The sequence below is a fragment of the Eleutherodactylus coqui genome, chromosome 3 (assembly GCF_035609145.1).
Source record: "Eleutherodactylus coqui strain aEleCoq1 chromosome 3, aEleCoq1.hap1, whole genome shotgun sequence".
Lineage (NCBI taxonomy): Eukaryota > Metazoa > Chordata > Amphibia > Anura > Eleutherodactylidae > Eleutherodactylus > Eleutherodactylus coqui.
In genome coordinates, this window is record NC_089839.1 from 237,540,654 (window position 1) to 237,558,535 (window position 17,882).

At 45.9% G+C, this 17,882-nt stretch overlaps 1 protein-coding gene across 4 annotated transcripts in view; it reads left to right on the plus strand.

Moving 5' to 3' along the window:
• Positions 1 to 17,882, plus strand: part of LOC136621574 (complement factor H-like) — a 1,208,893-nt gene that overhangs the window by 161,472 nt on the left and 1,029,539 nt on the right. For all 4 annotated transcript variants that reach the window (XM_066597131.1, XM_066597134.1, XM_066597132.1 and 1 more), the window contains exons 10-12: positions 2,751 to 2,927; positions 9,399 to 9,536; positions 11,511 to 11,684. In XM_066597131.1, coding sequence (XP_066453228.1) covers positions 2,751 to 2,927; positions 9,399 to 9,536; positions 11,511 to 11,684 — 489 coding nt within the window. The remainder of the gene's footprint in view (positions 1 to 2,750; positions 2,928 to 9,398; positions 9,537 to 11,510; positions 11,685 to 17,882) is intronic.

Below are 17,882 nucleotides of genomic sequence, written 5' to 3' on the forward strand. Positions count from 1 at the left end.
ACTGCGTGCGAACGCGCGCAGCAACGAAGAAAGGACATGCGTGCCAGTTTGGTCTGTACTGCGCTGCTCTTAACATGCTGCTCCTTTGGAACATGCTGCACGCGAGTCCAGTCGTGTGAATGACCCAATAGAAAGCAATATAATTTTTTTTTTTTTTAATGCTAAAGCTAAATGCTTTTGTGTCTTTCCCTTTGCATAAAGCACTCCATGTTGTGTTCCAGATGTGTTTTGTTGTAAACACCAATAAACGATGTGCAGCCTGTTATATAAAGGAAGAAACTTAGTAATCAAAAGTTCGCTGGGGTGCCAAAGAAATCATCTGTCTCACAACTATCAATACTTAAAATACTGGCGCCGTGTATATTGGCAGGGATGCTGATACAGCTCAAGGTATGAAGCGCATCTACAAGCGCTCCATGCAGCCATTTGCTAACACGCATATGTAAAGCACGGACCTTCGTTCACGCGCATTTTTGCGTGCACGTGCAAACGCGCGCATGTACGTGCGGATTAACGCATACGCTCGTCTGAACGGGCCGTTAGTGAGGGAGCTTTTTTGCTTTTTTCCATTTTTGTTTTTTCCTACTCCTACTCCACGTAGCTGTATGAGGGCTTGTTTTTTGCGGCATGAGTTGTATTTTTCAATGGCACTATTTATTGTACCATATAATTTACTGAAAAACTTTTAAAAAATTCTAAGCGGAGAGAAATGGAAAAAAAAAAGACATTCCACCATCTTTCGGTGCGTCCTGTTTCTACGGCGCACAAACTGCAACAAAAACGACCTGATATTTTTATTCTATGGGTCAGTATGATTACTACGATACCAAACTTGTATAGTATTTTTTTTGCTGTAGTACTTGTATTTTTTTTTAAAGATATTTAATTTTTTCATTTATTTTCTCCAGTCATTTTGTGCGCCCAATAACTTTTTTTTATTTTTTCATCGACGTAGTTAAGAAAGGGCTCATTTTTTTTGGGATGTCCTGTAGTTTCCGATACTATTAATTTGGAATACATACGACTTTTTGATCACGTTTTATTGCGTTTTTTCTGGGAGACAGGGTAACTAAAAAAGTGTATTTCCGGCGTTCTTTATTTTTTTTTTCGGACGATGTTCACCGTGCAGGAAAAATAATGTGCTAATTTGATAGATCGGACATTTACGGACGCGGCGATATCAAATACATATTTTTATTTTATGATTTAGATTTTTTAATAATAGATATGGCAAAAAGGGGGTGATTTAAACTTTTATAACTTTTTTTTTTTAATAATTAAAAAAACTTTATTGATTTTTTTTTAACTTTACTTTGAAGTCCCCCTAGGGGACTTTAACATGCGATGCTTTGATCGCTCCTGCAGTATGATGTAATGCTATAGCATTACGTCATGCTGCTTTTTCACAGGCAGTCTATCAAGCCACTCTGTGTGGATGGCTTGATAGGCAGTCTGTTAAGGCTGCCATGACACCTGCACGGCTCCCCCGATCTCACCGCGGGGGGGCCGTGCGGGCCCCCTGAACAGCGTTCGGGGAATGTAAATGCTGCTGTCAGAATTGACAGCGGCATTTAAAGGGTTAATAGCCGCGATCGACCGAACGGCCGAGCGCGGCAATTGCCCGCGGGTGTCAGCTGTAATAAACGGTTAACGCCCGCGCTGTATGGAGGGAGATAGCGCCGCTACCTCCATCCATACACGTCCTGCAGCAGCAGGACATAGTTTTACGATAGCCCCGTCACTAAGGGGTTAACATAAAGATTTGTTCCAATATGCGTCAGGTCATTCCTGATGAATGTGTTTCTATGAAAGGATAGCAGAATTTAACTAATCCCAATGATCACCCATTACACTGCAGCATAGCTTATATTTTAGGCTAAATGAGTTATACCTTCCATTACTTAGGTTGCTGTTTGTTGTTATATATAAAAATCCCTAATTTAATCCACTAAGGGCTCTTACCCACTTGCATTTTTTTAACACTGTGATATCGCTGCATTTTTTAAACGCGATTGTCAATGGGACTTTCTAATGTTAAAAATGCATCGCACAAAAATTGCAAAGCACAAACTTTTTTAAATAATCGCATTAAAAAACGCAAGTGTGTGGGAGCCCTAAATGTGCCAATCAATTTGATGCTTCCAGGAAGCGCCTATATTGTTAATACTGTGTTCTATATCATTTAGCCTGAACCGATTAATACAATCCAATATAATTGCACTATAGAACAAATAGTGCCAGGCAGACTGGGCAACAAAACTAAATTCCCAACAAACTTGGGTTAAATGGATTGTGTTCTACAAGTCACTACCATATGTGATAGCTGTTAACTTACCACCATGTCTCAGCTTTTTACATTATGATTTCGATATGTCGATTTATCTGTATTCTACATTTCTCTTTTGCCTCTTTGAAATCTAAACAAGCAATTACTGCATAATGGTTCACAGTTTCCTTTTTATGTGCCAAGCCTGTGATACATACATAATGTATTAGGCCTCATTCAGATGAGCGCCGTTTTTGCGCTGCTATTGGTTTCTGTAGAAGAGTGTACAGAGTGCTACTTTACAGCGCTAATAACACTTTGTCTGAATGAGCACTTAAGCTGCGTTAGTTTTGAAATACACGTATATACTGCACTTTTATTGTTTCCCCACTCAATGAAAACAGTTTAAAAATAAATAACTCTTTAATTCTAAATACGCATTGTGAAACTGTAGATCTGTCTGGTTTTTTTTTTCTGATCCTAGTAAAATGCACGGCTCCTCAACTTCGGAACGGAAAATTCAGGACAACTAAAAATGAATTTGAAGTTGGAGAAGATTTGCTTTATGAATGCAATAAGGGTTACAGGACAACAAGTAAAAAACTCAGTGGCAGAATTCAGTGTGTTGATGGAAGATGGTCTGACACTCCTTTCTGTGAAGGTAAGTCTTACTTGCCTGTCCTGTAAATAATGATAAACAATGATTAGCCACATAAATTACAGACTAAGAAAGTAAATTCGTTTATTATAAATGTAGATTGAATTCTTGGTTATATAGTTTGACATTACTAGAGGCTCATTCACAAAAGCGATGTTTTCACGCTGGCCACATCATGGCCAAAATTAATTAAATGAAGAATAGCTGCAATCTAATTCCAATCAAAATTAGCGTTCACACAGGCAGCTGCGGAGTATCGCCGAAAAAATATGATGCTGTGCGGAAATCCCTTGTTCAGCAGAAATCCTTGGGATTACTTCTCATGAATAAATATAGCCAGCGGTCTTCCTTTCCCAGCACTGGACGATGCTAAAATTCCTCCCCACCGCTTTTTTTCCAGCTCCCATAGAAGCCTATGCGAGCCTCCAGCGTATTACAGCAAAAGATAGGGCATGACCTATCTTTTCCGTCTGCATATAAAATTGGTTGCCGTTTTCGGTCGCTGATGTCCTACTATTCTGGACGCAACATTTTTACACGGCTAAAAATTGCTTATCTGAATACATTGGAAACCAATGCTTTAGATGGTCGTGATTTTTTATCGCAGCTAAACTAGTCATGTGAATAAGGCCCAAGGCTGTACCAGTGTGTTTTTAGCGCATGTGATATCTGTGTGTCAGATTATGGACTTGGAGCTTATTCACTCAGGCGTATATCGGCCGGGTTCTCACACCCGGCCGATATACGCTGTCCCTCTCTGCAGGGGTAGGAGGTGGGCCGGGCCGGGAGCAGTGCACTGAGCTCCACCCCCTCTCTGCTCCTTGTCACTATTTGCAATGGGAGGGGGCGGGACAGGCGGAGCCCCTGCCCCTCCCATTGCAAACAGTGGGGAGGGCCGGAAGCTCAGTGCACTGCTCCTGTCCCATCCCGCCTCCTCCCCCTGCCGCCAGGGACAGCGTATAACGGCCGGGCGTGAAAACCCGGGCCGATATACAAATGTCTGAATAAGCCCTTATGGTGCATTCAGACGAGCGTGTGCTGGTGCGTACATAGGTGTGCAGAAAACCGGCGTGCCCATGTATGTATGACGTGAATGTGAACACACGTGAATGCAGGTCCGTGCAGCATTGCTTTCAATGAATGCTATTTGATTAACGGGGTTCTGTCAGAAAATAAAAAAATTATACTCACTTGCATCCCTGTAGAGTCTAACCTGTGGAAAAAGAAGATTTAAAAGAACACAAAACCAAACTCACATAATCCCATTGTACTTGGTCCCTCCGTTGTTTACCTGGCACGTGAGGAGTCGGCTCCAGCGGCTCCCGCATGCACATGCGCGTTCACTCTGACATGGCCACGTCTAACCTCTGCCGTCCACAGAGAGTCAATGACGAGTGCGCAAGCACGACGTCAAGGGGCGTGGCAGAGGTTAGAAGCGGCCAGGCTAATCAGTGAGCGACGCGTGACTTGTGACGTGTCACCCACTGTCCCGGGCAGCAGGACATGCCGTCCAGCAGTGGTCGGAGCAGGGGCGGAAGCTGGAACTCTTCCAGCTTCTGCCTTGTGATTGGACAGCTGCCAGAGGGAGAGGAAAAGACCGGGGTGCATTTTCAATCCCCGCCTGCTGAAAGAACTTCATTACAGTGACGGGACCCAAGCGACTAGACACACCCGAGCCCCAGCAGCGGCGAAGAGGTAAGTATGTTTTTTTTGTAAATTTTTTACTACAATTAGAATTGATTTTCAGGGAAGGGATTATATTTAAAGCCCTTTCCCGAAAATCACTGAGGTGGTGCCGTCATCCTATTGGTTTCAATAGGGCTGCTGGCAGCTGTGGCCCCATTGAAATAAATCAGAGAGCTTTGCAGTCCTCTGCCACAGCTGTGAAAGCTGTGGCAGGGGATTTACTCCCCGCGGGGAATCCCCTTGTCACTGTCACAATGTTCAGTGATGAGGACTCTCCGCAGAGAATATTGACGTGCAGCACGGACCTATGCGGTGCACGCATGTCCTATCTTTTACAGGTGCATGCGTTTGCATGCCTGTAAAACACAGACATGTGAACACATCATAGGGAACCAATGGGTCTAATAGATGCGTAGCTATGTGCGCACATATGTACACACATAAATGCACTCGTCTGAATCCACCCTTAAAATGCAGCAAAAAATAGTAGCATGTGGGACCCCTCGGGCAGGTAGATTAAAAGACGGCACATATATTGCAGTAAATAGTAACAGTCTTTACTTTTCAGCACATTTAACTTTGCAACAAGGTTTCAGAAATCGGCACCACTATCTTGGTCTTTCAGCACTCTCAAGATCAAATAGCATTCTCTTTAACCACTTAATGACACAAGGACCTACAGTTACATTCTGTGCATTTGTGTGGAAGAGTAGCAACTCCTGATCCCCTCCATACAATGCGGGTGCCAGTTATTTCTTACAGCTTACACCCACCAGCAATAGCTGCATTAAACATGAAAGCTGCGATCAGTATGAAAGCTAATTGTGGCTGTTAAGACTTTAAATGCAACCATTAAATTCCCCTATTGAAGTTTGGGTGACCAAACAGCCCACCCCCTATGCAATTGTGAGATGCCGTTAGGTCACCATGGCAGCCTGGGCCTTTCTGAAGGCCCCCAGTGCTGCTATGAATGCTTCACTATGAAGCGATGCCTGTGGTGTGGCTTCATAGACTGCCTGTCAGATTGCAGTACCATGTAATACTATAGAAGTCCCTGTGGGGATAAAAAAAGGTAAAAAATAAAAATGCAATAAACACCTTTAGGGCTTATTCAGACGACCGTATATCGGCTGCGTTTTCACGCCGAGCTGTTATACGGTGTCCTTGTTTGCAGGGGGTGGATGGAAGAGCCAGGAGCAGGAACTCAGCTGCCGCCCCCTCTCCGCCCCTTGCCACTATTTGCAATAGGAGGGGGCGGGACAGGGGCAGAGCTAAATAACAGCTTAGCTCCGCCCCATCCAGCCCCTCGTATTGCAAATAGTGACAAGGGGCGGGAGCTCAGTTCCTGCTCCTGGCTCTTCCATCCTTCCCACCCTGCAGACAAGGAAACCGTATATCGGCTTGGCGTGAAAACCCAGCCGATATACGGTCGTCTGAATAAGCCCTTAGGCTGGGTTCACACAGGGCGGATTTGCCGCGGCTTTGCCGTGCGGAATTTCGCCGCGGCAAATACGCCCACGGCCGCTAATCTCGGGATTAGCCAGCCATGTGGACGAGATTTCTCAGAAATCTCGTCCACACGGGACGGCCAATCCGCTGCGGTAAGTCCGGTTGAAACCGCGGCTGCAGCATGTCTATTTACTTTTCTTTTTTGTTTATTTTCATCGCGGCCTCCTCTGTGGAGCGCTGGCCGCAACGGAAAAGCGAGCTGCCGGGCAGCTTCAAAGCCACCGCTGCTTAAACCGCGGCGGTTCTCCCGGCAGAAATCTCGCGGTTTTTGCTGAGGCCAAACCGTGAGATTTCCGACAGGAATACGCCCCGTGTGAACCCAGCCTTAGGCCTCCTTCCCATGAACGGATTTCCGCCGCGTAATTCACGGCGAAAATCCGCTGCGTTGCCCGCTGCTATTAGGTTCTACTGAACCTAATAGCACAATGCTCACGAAGCGGAATTCCACCGCGGAATTCCGCACCGTGAAATCTCCCGTCATCACCTGCGGCATGCTCTATTTGCCGCGGGTGTACGCGCTGACGGCTTCCATTGCAGTCAATGGAAGCCGTCCGTTCACGCTATCTCCCGCTGTAACACAGCAGAAGATAGCGTGAAAACGCTTTCCCGCCTACCGCCGCCGCGTCATGTGACGCAGCCGGCGTGTCACATGACGCGGCGGTGGGCGGGGAAGCGTCATGCGGGAGCGGGAACGCCAGATACGCTGGTAAGTATGGGGTCTCTGGGGGGCGCCGTGACGGGCTTTGCCGCGGAATATTCCGCGGCGGAGCCCGTCACGCTTGTGGGCAGCCGGCCTTAGGGTGCCTTTACAAATGCGATCACAATATCCCTGCACTTTTTTTAACACAAATATCAAGAGGACTTTCTAATACTAAAAATGCATCGCACAAAAATCGCAAGTTTGTACTTTTCGATTTTTGTGCAATTCATTTTAACATTAGAAAGTCCTATTGGCATTCGCATTAAAAATGCAGCGATATCGCAATTGTCAGTGCGTAGGAGCCTTTATTGATTAGAAAAACAAAATAATATTGGGTATCGTTGCCTTTAAAAAAATCTGATATATCAATGTAATGCATTATTTGTCCCATACGGTGAGCCTAGTCAGAAAGAAAAAACACGACAGATTTGAGCCTTTTTTGGTTACCACTTCTGCAAGAAAAAATAAATAAATAGCAAATCAAAGAATTGTATCTACTCCAAAATGGTACAAATAGAAACAACAGGTCGTCCCACAAAAACCGAGCCCTCACACAACTACTGGTATGTCAACAGAAAAATAAAAAAATTATGTCTGTCAGAAGGTGACAGCAGAAAATTGTATTTTTTAAAAATATATTTTATCTAAAAGTAGTACAGCAAAAAGTAAACACATTTGGTGATTTTGTAAGGGCTCAGTCAGACGAGCATTTTTAAGCATGCGTTTAGATGGGGGAAACACGTTTGGAAAACGCATGTATAAAATTCACATGACTGAAGCGGCCGATGGGTTTTTAAATTCGCACATGTTGTGAGGTCACATGATGGCAAAATTTGCACATAAAAGTGCGGTTCCAGCGCTAGTCCCTACTGCTACTGGCGGCTGCAGCAGGGGATTCCTTGGATGTGAAACCCCTGGATGCTATCACATCCAGGGGATTCACCTTGCTATCAATGGGGCCTGGTGGCAGCAGCGTCGGGCCTATTGAAAACATAGGGAGAAGATCACGATCCTCTTCCACAGCTGTGACAGCTGTGGCAGGGGACTTCTTCATGAAATGTCACAGTGTTTCAGGGGATGAAGAAATTCCCTGCCACAGCTGTTACAGCTGTGGCAGAGGAGCGTGATGCTATCCCATTGCTTTTAATGGGGCTGGCTATGGGATGAAGGGAACCCCTGCAGTGATGATTTACAGGGGGGAGATGGGGGGGGGGGCTTGAAATACAAACCCTAACCCCTTTTTAAGTTTTTATATTGTACACTAGCTTGTTATCTGCGACTTCATTTGTGTGGAATTTGCATTTTTTTAATCTAATGTTTTGTTCAAGCTGTAAGGCAAAATCTATCTGTTTGTATCCTAAAGCCCAGCTTTAATTTATTACACTACTGAGGTAATATGAAAGCTGCGCTGTGATTGGTTGCTACGTGCAACACAGATTTTCTTCAAAATCTCAGTCCATGTTAATATGTCTTTGGTTCACGTTTTAATCCTGGACAACCGCCGGATTGCCCTCACGTGTCTGCCTGTTTGTGTAGGTCTAGTTTATGATCTGCACCCCCTTCCTCTTTGGCACGGTGTGGCACTGATTTAACTTTTTTTTTAAGTGGGGAGTAGTTTAAAATGGGGAAAAAATAAATGTAAAAAATGGCTGTGTCCTCAATGGGTTAAAAACAAATATTGAGAAATTTTTGTAAAGAGGAAGCAGGGTGTAAGGCTATATTTCACTTGTGAGTCCAGGCTGGTGCATCAGTGGTGTAAATAAATTGGGAAAGTAAAGGGGCCCTTTACCATCCATATTCAATCCTGTGTGGAAAAAGAGGAGTAACAGGGTCTATGGGCAGTACAAAACTGACTATTCTTATATGCATAGTAATGTGCCGTTCATATGTGAACTTGATATCCAAATCTAGTCAACCTGCAGATTGTACAATGTGAAATGTTTTTATCTATGAACAGTAATAGATCCATCAAACTCTCTATACTGTATTTGCATCTGCAGGACAGAATTTACAATGATAGATGCTGTAAATACTTAAAAATGTAAATGTAGGTAACCAAGACTCCACTCTGCAAAGTACATTGTAGGCCTCGTTCAGACAAGCATGTTTTTAGAGCAGAGTAGGCGAGCAAAAGATCGCTTCTATAAGAGTCAATGCTTTTCTATAGAAGTGTTCACATGAACGATTTTTAGATCAGAGCGCAAAGTATTCGCACCTGCCAAAGATAAGACATGCGATTGCAATGCACATCTAAAGGTCTGTGCTGCATGTAAAAATAGGACCTGACCTATCTTTGGTGCATGTTTTCCATTGACTCCTGTGGGAGCTGGAAAACACGTAACACGCACCTTGGATTGTGTGAACGGGCTAATTCTCGGAGCTTGAATTTACCCGTTCACGTGATCTTTAGGGCAGCATTAAAGTGATCTTTTTGTGCTCCTAATCTGCGCAAAAAGCACTCTTGTCTGAACGAGGCCTTATACATAGAATTCTCTCTTTTTTGTTATTGCTTCTGCGTTACAACCAGTGCCATTCAGTATATGAAAAAAAAGCAATTTGTGTCTTTATTTTTCCATTAGTCATTTTCTGCAATTTATGGAATATGAAATACAACAATGGGCAGATTATTACATATACATGTCCTCAAGGGAAAAAGCCAACAGCAGATATTGGGCAGTGTTACTATTTTGGCTTTTATCCACTACCTATTTGTCAAGGTAAGTCCAAAAAGAAAATGCGATAAGAGTATAATCGTGATGTTGTTTATTTTCTTCCGTTCTGGTTTTGCACTTTAGGGGAAGGGGGCTAAGCTCTCTGACTCTAGATTGCTTACATTTCCCATGGAGTATTGTTAATACAATCTATAAAGATTCAGTAAATCGTGTAAAAATCCATTTCCTGATTCATTTCTGATTATGTCAATGTCTCAGGCCGCAGCTCTGTGATTGCCTCTATTTAAGTAGATAAAATCAATGGCACTTCAAAAAGTATCAATGCAGTCTGAGGGCTTAGTCACACAGGCGTTTGTAAGCCCAATTTGCAGGTGCTCTTGCGATCCGCACCCATATATACCCAATGCTTTGCAATGGGAGCGGTCACATGTCCGTTTTTTATGCGGATGGACCGAAAATTATATGTCACAATGATTCGCAGAACGCATGTAACTGTGTTCTGCGCAAATCATTGTTCTTGTATATGCGCTCAATGGGGCCTGCAGCAGCGCCGACCCCATTGAGAACATATACTAAAGATCGTTCTCCCATTGAAGTCAATGGAGCCGGCAATACAGCCGGCTCCATTGAAAGCAATGGGCTGCCGGCAAGCGCTGTATTAATTTTCGGGGAAGAGCTTCAAATATAAGCCCTGAAAAGCATCCAAAAAAGTGTAAAAAGAAAAAATATATATTAATCACTAGAGATGAGCGAATGTGCTCGTTTAGGACAATTATTCGATCGAGCATCGCTTTTTTTCGAGTAACTGCCTACTCGGGCAAAAAGATTCGGGGGGTGCCGGGGTGGAACGGGGGGTAGCAGTGGGGAACAGGTAGGAGTTCTCTCTCTCTCTCTCCCCCCACTCCACCCAGCAACCCCCCGCACACCCCTGGCGCCCCCGAATCTTTTCGCCCAATTAAGCAGTTACTCGAAAAAAAGCGACTGTCGATCGAGTAATTGTCCTAAACGAGCACGTTCTCTCATCTCTAATATTTACCTTTTTGCAGCTGCTGGGGATCAGCCGCGTCCAGCCGGCTCTTCTCCTGAACTGCTTTCTGTAGTATTCAGCAGGCAGGGATTTAAAATCCCCGCCTGCTGAATGGGCTGCCTCTGATTGGTCACAGCCCTCAGCCCTGGGCTGTGACCAATTAGAGGCAGCCCATCCAGCAGGCGGGGATTTTAAATCTTGGATCAATTACCCTCTCAAGGCTTCTTGTGAGTCTTAAGGTCCATCTACATGGGGCGATTGTTGTTCAGAATTGTTCAAATTCCTGCCTCCTGCAGAAATTTGAATGATAGTCATCTCATAAATGCATGCAGTGACTGAACAACTGAATGAGAGTTGTTCAGTCATTCAGTTTCTGCATGCAGGAAACTGAACAAAGCGTTCAGTGTAAACAGCAGTTGTTCACATCTGAACGACTCTGTTGAAAGTGAATGGAGGCGGGCACAGGGATAGCGCTCCCCATCCTGCCCCGCCTCCATGCTACATTTTCAGCGATACTTGCTCCTGTGTAGCAGCACATGAGTGAGCATCACTGGAATGTGCTGTCGGGCATCGCTTGCAGAAAAATTATATTTGCATACTTTCAGAGCACAAATGTCCCTTTATCTAGTCTATTGAAGGAACCAAAATTCTGCAGCAAATCTGCCATGTGTTACTCACCATAAGTCCTTCCTGATAAGTGCTTGATTCCTACGGTAACACTGCAGCCAGAGGCAACAGTATTTAAGACCTATTAGGTGGCTGGGCACCACTTTTAACTAATCTGATATTATACAGCAGAGCTGGGTGTGCAAGTCACTGGTAGCATCCAGGCTGTTAGCCAATCATTCTGATATCTCACTATGATCATGAAGAATTTCAGGGATGAAGTTGAAATCCCTGCCTATCTTTTCCCTTAGCATGTTGCTCATGTTTCCATCCAGACAGCTTGGTGTATTATAAACTACTTTTTTGTATATATTTTTTTCCTTCAGATATTGAGTGCACCATTCCAGATACTTCAGATCTTATACTAAGTCCTCATAGGCCATCTTATGCAATAAATACTGCAGTTTCATTTTCATGCAGAAAAGGCTTTAGTAGAGTTGGATCTTTGGAAAGTTCTTGTACTGAAAAAGGTTGGAATCCACCCTTACCCAAATGTCAAGGTGAGTTTACAGAGTTTGGGGAAAACAAAGAACTATTTCTGATACGAAAAAAAACCCAATCATTTAAGCACTTTTCTACATTAACCCCTTAATGACTGCCCTACACTTTTTACAGTAGTCATTCAGGGGCCTTATTCTGACACGTGTATTTTCATGGTGCTGTATAAGAAGCCTGGCATGGTTCTCCTGTGCTAGGGAAAGGCAGATGCTCAAACTGTAGGGTTGGAAGAAGCTTCCAATCCCCGCTGTTTAATCCTGTTTAAATCAATAAGACCACATCACGCAAAAGGCTAACGGAGGGAGAGGGCTCCCTCTGTTACCCGTCAGAACCCTATGGTATGATAATGGTGTCCCAATGGGTTTCAATGCACCCAGAGACTTGGAGATGGCCTCCAGGTCTGCCATCCAAGGTGGGTTTGGCTGAGCTTCATAATACACTCTCAAATGAGGAAAACTGGCTTCTACATTATGGAGCCTTTTTTGCCTTCTTATGGATCACATTGGGGGAAATAGGCCGAACTAGATGGACACATGTCTTCTTTTTAGCCTTACACGCTATGTTACTTATGGTAAGAGTGATCAAAGGTAATGGTATTCAAGTCCCGTAGTAGGATAATTTAAAAAGCTAAAAAAAGTGTAAAGAAATTAGAAAAAAAAAATGTCAAGACCTTTCCCCCCGCTTTGCATGTAAAAAGGACAGACACACAAAAACACCACAAATTCGTTATCACCACATTCATAATAATCCACGTAGAAAAGTTAGTACATTTATTCCACATGGTGCACACCATGAAAAAAGTTATTATGGCAAAAATAGTTAATTTTGCACGTCTCTCCTTACAAAAAGTGGAATAGAGAGTGATCAAAAAGTAATGTATATTATCAAATAGCACCAATAAAAAGTGCAACTCACTCAGCACAAAAAACAGCACTGTCGATAGAAAAAAAAAAATGTTAAAGGTCTTTAATTGCGACGATAGTAAAAATAAATAAATGAAAATTTTGCCAAAAAAAAGATTTATAAATTTCAGCATCAGCGTAAATGTACTGACCAGCCGAATAAATTTATTGTTTTATTTATGTCATTTATGCAGCACGCTGAATTCCTTAACAGATAAATGCCAGAATTGCAGGTTTTTATTAATCTTGCCTCTAGAAAAAGAAAAAAAAAAAGTGTTTAAAATGTTATATGTTCCCAAAAATGTCCTTCACTGAGAAGATTCCTAAAACTTAACCTTTATTATTACAATAATTTAAAAATATATATATGGCTGAAGAATGAAGTATATATAATATATATATATATATATATATATATATATATATATATATATATTAGAGATGAGCGAACGTACTTATCAGTGAGTGGCTGGCGAGATCAGGTGTCACCCGAGTATAAAAATCGGCCCCTCCCGCGGCTCGCCACAGATGCGTTCTGGCATAGAGGAGGGAAAGTGGTATCTTGTTGGAGCTGCTATAAGGAGAGCATTAGGAGTATTTTAGGCTTCAAGAACCCCAACGGTCCTTCTTAGGGCCACATCTAACCGTGTGCAGTAGTGTGGAGGCTGCTTTTTGCAGTGTTGCACTTTTTTTTTTTTTTTGTATATCGGCCGTGCAGAGCATTGCGCCCTGCAGTAATACTCCAGGGCCAGAAGCGCTTAGGCAGGAACAGAAGACATATAGGCAGTGGGCCTTTGCAAAAAAATTTGTGGGAAAAAATCTATTTGGGCTGCCTGTGAGTGTCCTCAGTGTTCTGGGTCTGTGCTGGGTGTAGTAGTTCTCCAAATTCATAAGCAGCCAGCTAAGTGTTACAGCAGGCTTGCACAAAATTATTTCCTGGCTCTGTCTGGGCTCTGAAATCACCGCTGTATTGCAGTTCACAGTGCAACATTCTGCAGATCTGTGACATACCCTAGGGCCAGAAGTGCTTAGGCAGGGACAGAAGACATATTATTGATTGAATATAGGCAGTGGGCCTTTGCAAAAAAATTTGTGGAAAAAATCTATTTGGGCTGCCTGTGAGTGTCCTCAGTGTTCTGGGTCTGTGCTGGGTGTAGTAGTTCTCCGATTTCATACGCAGCCAGCTAAGTGTTACAGCAGGCTTGCGCAAAATTATTTCCTGGCTCTGTCTGGGCTCTGAAATCACCGCTGTATTGCAGTTCACAGTGCAACACTCTGCAGTTCTGTGACATACCCCAGGGCCAGAAGCGCTTTGGCACGGACAGAAGAGAAAACACATATTGATTGAATATAGGCAGTGGGCCTTTGCAAAAAAATTTGGGGAAAAAAATCTATTTGGGCTGCCTGTGAGTGTCCTCAGTGTTCTGGGTCTGTGCTGGGTGTAGTAGTTCTCCAAATTCATGCGCAGCCAGCTAAGTGTTACAGCAGGCTTGCGCAAAATTATTTCCTGGCTCTGTCTGGGCTCTGAAATCACCGCTGTATTGCAGTTCACAGTGCAACACTCTGAAGTTCTGTGACATACCCTAGGGCCAGAAGTGCTTAGGCAGGGACAGAAGACATATTGATTATTGATTGAATATAGGCAGTGGGCCTTTTGCAAAAACATTTGTGGGAAAAAATCTATTTGGGCTGCCTGTGAGTGTCCTCAGTGTTCTGGGTCTGTGCTGGGTGTAGTAGTTCTCCAAATTCATGCGCAGCCAGCTAAGTGTTACAGCAGGCTTGCGCAAAATTATTTCCTGGCTCTGTCTGGGCTCTGAAATCACCGCTGTGTTGCAGTTCACAGTGCAACACTCTGAAGTTCTGTGACATACCCTAGGGCCAGAAGTGCTTAGGCAGGGACAGAAGACATATTGATTATTGATTGAATATAGGCAGTGGGCCTTTTGCAAAAACATTTGTGGGAAAAAATCTATTTGGGCTGCCTGTGAGTGTCCTCAGTGTTCTGGGTCTGTGCTGGGTGTAGTAGTTCTCCGATTTCATACGCAGCCAGCTAAGTGTTACAGCTGGCTTGCGCAAAATTATTTCCTGGCTCTGTCTGGGCTCTGAAATCACCGCTGTATTGCAGTTCACAGTGCAACACTCTGCAGTTCTGTGACATACCCCAGGGCCAGAAGCGCTTAGGCAGGGACAGAAGAGAAAAAACATATTGATTGAATATAGGCAGTGGGCCTTTGCAAAAATATTTGGGGGAAAAAATCTATTTGGGCTGCCTGTGAGTGTCCTCAGTGTTCTGGGTCTGTGCTGGTTGTAGTATTTCTCCAAATTGATGCGCAGCCAGCTAAGTGTTACAGCAGGCTTGCGCAAAATTATTTCCTGGCTCTGTCTGGGCTCTGAAATCACCGCTGTATTGCAGTTCACAGTGCAACACTCTGCAGTTCTGTGACATACCCTAAGGCCAGAAGTGCTTAGGCAGGGACAGAAGACATATTATTGATTGAATATAGGCAGTGGGCCTTTGCAAAAAAATTTGTGGGAAAAAATCTATTTGGGCTGCCTGTGAGTGTCCTCAGTGTTCTAGGTCTGTGCTGGGTGAAGTAGTTCTCCAAATTCATACGCAGCCAGCTAAGTGTTACAGCAGGCTTGCGCAAAATTATTTCCTTGCGTTCCGTAAGCGAAGTCAGCCTCCAACCACAGGCTAATAAGCGGCACATTTAATTACAGCGTTCCTTTTCTGCACTACTGGTAATACAGCATGCTGAGGGGTAGGGGTAGGCCTAGAGGACGTGGACGCGGGCGAGGACGCGGAGGCCCAAGTCAGGGTGTGGGCACAGGCTGAGCCAGTGCGGTGGCCCGGGGTAGAGGCAGGGCCAGACCGAATAATCCACCAACTGTTTCCCAAAGCGCCCCCTCGCGCCATGCCACCCTGCAGAGGTCAAGGTGCTCTATGGTGTGGCAGTTTTTCACAGAGACGCCTGACGACCGACGAACAGTGGTGTGCAACCTTTGTAGCGCCAAGATCAGCTGGGGAGGCACCACCACCAGCATGCGCAGGCATATGATAGCCAAGCACCCCGCAAGGTGGGACGAAGGCCGTTCACCGCCTCCGGTTTGCACCACTGCCTCTCCCCCTGTGACCCAACCTGCCACTGAGATCCAACCCCCCTCTGAGGACACAGGCACTACCGTCTCCTGGCCTGCACCCACACCCTCACCTCCGCTGTCCTTGGCCTCATCCAGCAATGTCTCTCAGCGCAGCGTCCAGACGTCGCTAGCGCAAGTGTTTGAGCACAAGCGCAAGTACGCCGCCATGCACCCGCACGCTCAAGCGTTAAACGTGCACATTGCCAAATTGATCAGCCTGGAGATGCTGGCGTATAGGCTTGTGGAAACGGAGGCTTTCAAAAGCATGATGGCGGCGGCGGCCCCGCGCTACTCGGTTCCCAGTCGCCACTACTTTTCCCGATGTGCCGTCCCAGGCCTGCACGACCACGTCTCCCGCAACATTGTATGCGTCCTCACCAACGCGGTTACTGCCAAGGTCCACTTAACAACAGACACGTGGACAAGCACAGGCGGGCAGGGCCACTATATCTCCCTGACGGCACATTGGGTGAATTTAGTGGAGGCTGGGACAGAGTCAGAGCCTGGGACCGCTCACGTCCTACCCACCCCCCGAATTGCGTGCCCCAGCTCGGTGGTGGTATCTGCGGCGGTGTATGCTTCCTCCACTAAACCACCCTCCTCCTCCTCCTACGCAACCTCTGTCTCACAATCAAGATGTGTCAGCAGCAGCAGCAGCACGTTGCCAGCAGTCGGTGTCGCGCGGCATGGCAGCACAGCGGTGGGCAAGCGTCAGCAGGCCGTGCTGAAACTACTCAGCTTAGGAGAGAAGAGGCAGATGGACCACGAACTGCTGCAGGGTCTGACAGAGCCGACCGACCGCTGGCTTTCGCCGCTGAGCCTCCAACCGGGCATGGTCGTGTGTGACAACGGCCGTAACCTGGTGGCGGCTCTGCAGCTTGGCAGCCTCACGCACATGCCATGCCTGGCCCACGTCTTTAATTTGGTGGTTCAGCGCTTTCTGAAAAGCTAGCCACACTTGTCATACCTGCTCGGAAAGGTGCGCCGGGTCAGCGCACATTTCCGCAACTCCAAGACGGACGCTGCCACCCTGCGGACCCTGCAACATCGGTTTCATCTACCAGTGCACCGATTGCTGTGCGACGTGCCCACACAGTGGAACTCTACGCTCCACATGTTGGCCAGGCTCTATGAGCAGCGTAGAGCTATTGCGGAATACCAACTCCAACATGGGCGGCGTAGTGGGAGTCAGCCTCCTCAATTATTTACAGAAGAGTGGGCCTGGTTGGCAGCCATCTGCCAGGTCCTTAGAAACTTTGAGGAGTCTACCCAGATGCTGAGCGGGCATGCTGCAATCATTAGCGTCACCATTCCTCTGCTATGCCTCTTGAGAAGTTCCCTGCAAAGCATAAAGGCAGACGCTTTGCACTCGGAAACGGAGGCGGGGGAAGACAGTATGTCGCTGGATAGCCAGAGCACCCGCCTGTCTATATCTCAGCGCGTTGAGGAGGAGGAGGGGGAAGAGACAGCTTGGCCCACTGCTGAGGGTACAGATGCTGCTTGCCTGTCATCCTTTCAGCGTGTATGGCCAGAGGAGGAGGAGGAGGAGGAGGAGGAGGATCCTGAAAGAGATCTTCAGAGTGAGGACAGCCATGTGTTGCGCACAGGTACCCTGGCACACATGGCTGACTTCATGTTAGGATGCCTTTCTCGTGACCCTCTCGTTACACGCATTCTGGCCACTACGGATTACTGGGTGTACACACTGCTCGACCCACGGTATAAGGAGAGCCTTTCCACTCTCATTCCCGAAGAGGAAAGGGGTTCGAGAATGATCCTATACCACAGGGCGCTGGTGGACAAACTGATGGTAAACTTCCCATCCGACAGAGCTAGTGGCCGAAGGCGCATTTCCGCGGCCCAGGTAGCAGGGGAGGCGCGGAGATCAGGCAGCATGTACAGCGCAGGAGGGGACCATTATCCAAGGCCTTTGCCAGCTTTCTGGCTCCCCAGCAAGACTGTGTCACCGGTCCCCAGTCAAGGCTGAGTTGGCGGGAGCACTGTAAAAGGATGGTGAGGGAGTACGTAGCCGATCGCACGACCGTCCTCGGTGACGCCTCTGCCCCCTACAACTACTGGGTGTCGAAGCTGGACACGTGGCCTGAACCCGCGCTGTATGCCCTGGAGGTGCTTGCTTGTCCTGCGGCTAGCGTCTTG